We start from the raw sequence: 1,623 nt of genomic DNA on the forward strand, positions 1-1,623 counted from the left end.
AGAGAGAGACAGAGAAAAAGAGATGATAGAAAGATTCAGATAGATCAGATAGACAGACAGATTGATTCAGATAGCTAGCTAGAGAGAGGTAGGTAGATGAGAGAGAGGGGGGAGAGAGAGAAAGAGGAAGAGGGAGGGAGGGAGAGAGAGAGAAGGAGGGAGGGAGATAGAGAGAGAGGAGGAGGAAGAGGGAGGGGGGAGAGAGAGAGAGAGAGAGAGAGAGCTATTCAGATAGATAATAGACAGGTGGAAGACAGACAGACAGAATGTTCTGTATGGGTAGAACTAGCTGTCCAGTGTTGAACTAGGGCAGCCCATGTAGTTGTAAACCAAAATGAGTCCCTCCAGAAACTAGTTCTGCTAAACATGGGATTTTTTTTTAACCATTGTCCAAATGTGCTCCACGTCTCACCTTCCAACGGCTTCTTCCTCCTAGAATACGGAAGTCCACCTACCTGCGTTTACAGCTCCTGGCTAAGGAGGAGTACAAGCTGAGCCATCTGATGGAAGAGTCCTTGCTGGAGGATAAAATTGCCCCCATCTTGTACAAACTGCACCTCGAAGCGATGGACCGGAGGCTCCGGATAGTCCTCCAGGCCGTCAGGGACTGTATAGAAAAAGAGGGCTACAACAAGGTGGTGGACAATGACTTTGCCTCCCCTAGGAGCACCGTCACGACCGAGAGGTAGTGAAACGGACAGACTTCCTTCAACTCCGCGGAAGAAGACCGACACGTCGACCAAGCCACCCTCCCAACAGTCTCCTGAAGGACTGTGTGTAGGCCACGTTTGAATTCAGTGAATTCAGAAATTGCTCTTCTAATTGTTCTCCAAGTAGCGAAGGGGTAGACTCCGCAACGGGTTTAGAATCTCTTGCGGAATAATAGGTAGCTCGCCCACCAAAAGGCTCTCGGGACAATCCACGTGTTCTCAGTGGACGTGGTCAGGCACCTGCCCTGTTTTTCATCCAGCCTCGCTTGCCTTAGCTTCTAAATGGTTCTCCATTGTCAGTGAGGGCTTTGGAGCCCACGTGTGGGCGGAGCTTCTGGCAAGCCCCACCTCCTCCCCACCCCACCCCCGTGCTTTCATTTCTCCTGCGGCCTCCTGTGGTCTCATGGTTCTCCCCTTTCTCCTTTCTGCTCCTTCAGCCCACGAGTCCCACAATTGGACCTCGCCAACCCAGTTGAGAAAAACCTTGCAGGAAATGTCAAAAAAGTCATCCATACATCCCGGAGCTGACTGCATTTGGAGGAATGTTAACTGGAACTCCTCACCGGCTGGACCAACCCATTCCTTCCCTTCTTTTCCTTTGTACAGGAAACCCATCTTTATTTAATATTTTGTATTTATAGTGGAGATGGTCGTGGAAAATGCGACCTTTGGATGAGAAGAAGGGAGTGAACGGATGTCTACCACCCATAAGAAATGTTCTTCGAGAGAATTCCAGAGAAGTCTCAGCGGTGGTGGCTGCTGAAGCTATCCTAGATCTGAGTTTGGGGGGGAGGGTGGATGTCGCCAAAGAGGTGAATGAATTGGGCCTTTTGAAACTGTGCACACCTTACGGGAAAGGATGAACTGTCAATATTCTCCCTAACAAACGGAGGAGAGGGAGGATCAGGAATGG

At 49.9% G+C, this 1,623-nt stretch overlaps 1 protein-coding gene across 1 annotated transcript in view; it reads left to right on the plus strand.

Moving 5' to 3' along the window:
- FAM20C (FAM20C golgi associated secretory pathway kinase) overlaps positions 1–689 on the plus strand; it is a 46,039-nt gene extending 45,350 nt beyond the window's left edge. Inside the window, exon 12 of the mRNA XM_029285034.1 lies at positions 437–689. Coding sequence (XP_029140867.1) covers positions 437–689 — 253 coding nt within the window. The remainder of the gene's footprint in view (positions 1–436) is intronic.
- The last annotated feature ends 934 nt before the right edge of the window (positions 690–1,623 follow it).

Source organism: Protobothrops mucrosquamatus, unplaced genomic scaffold (genome assembly GCF_001527695.2).
Source record: "Protobothrops mucrosquamatus isolate PMUCROS unplaced genomic scaffold, P.Mucros_1.0 scaffold1217, whole genome shotgun sequence".
NCBI lineage: Eukaryota > Metazoa > Chordata > Lepidosauria > Squamata > Viperidae > Protobothrops > Protobothrops mucrosquamatus.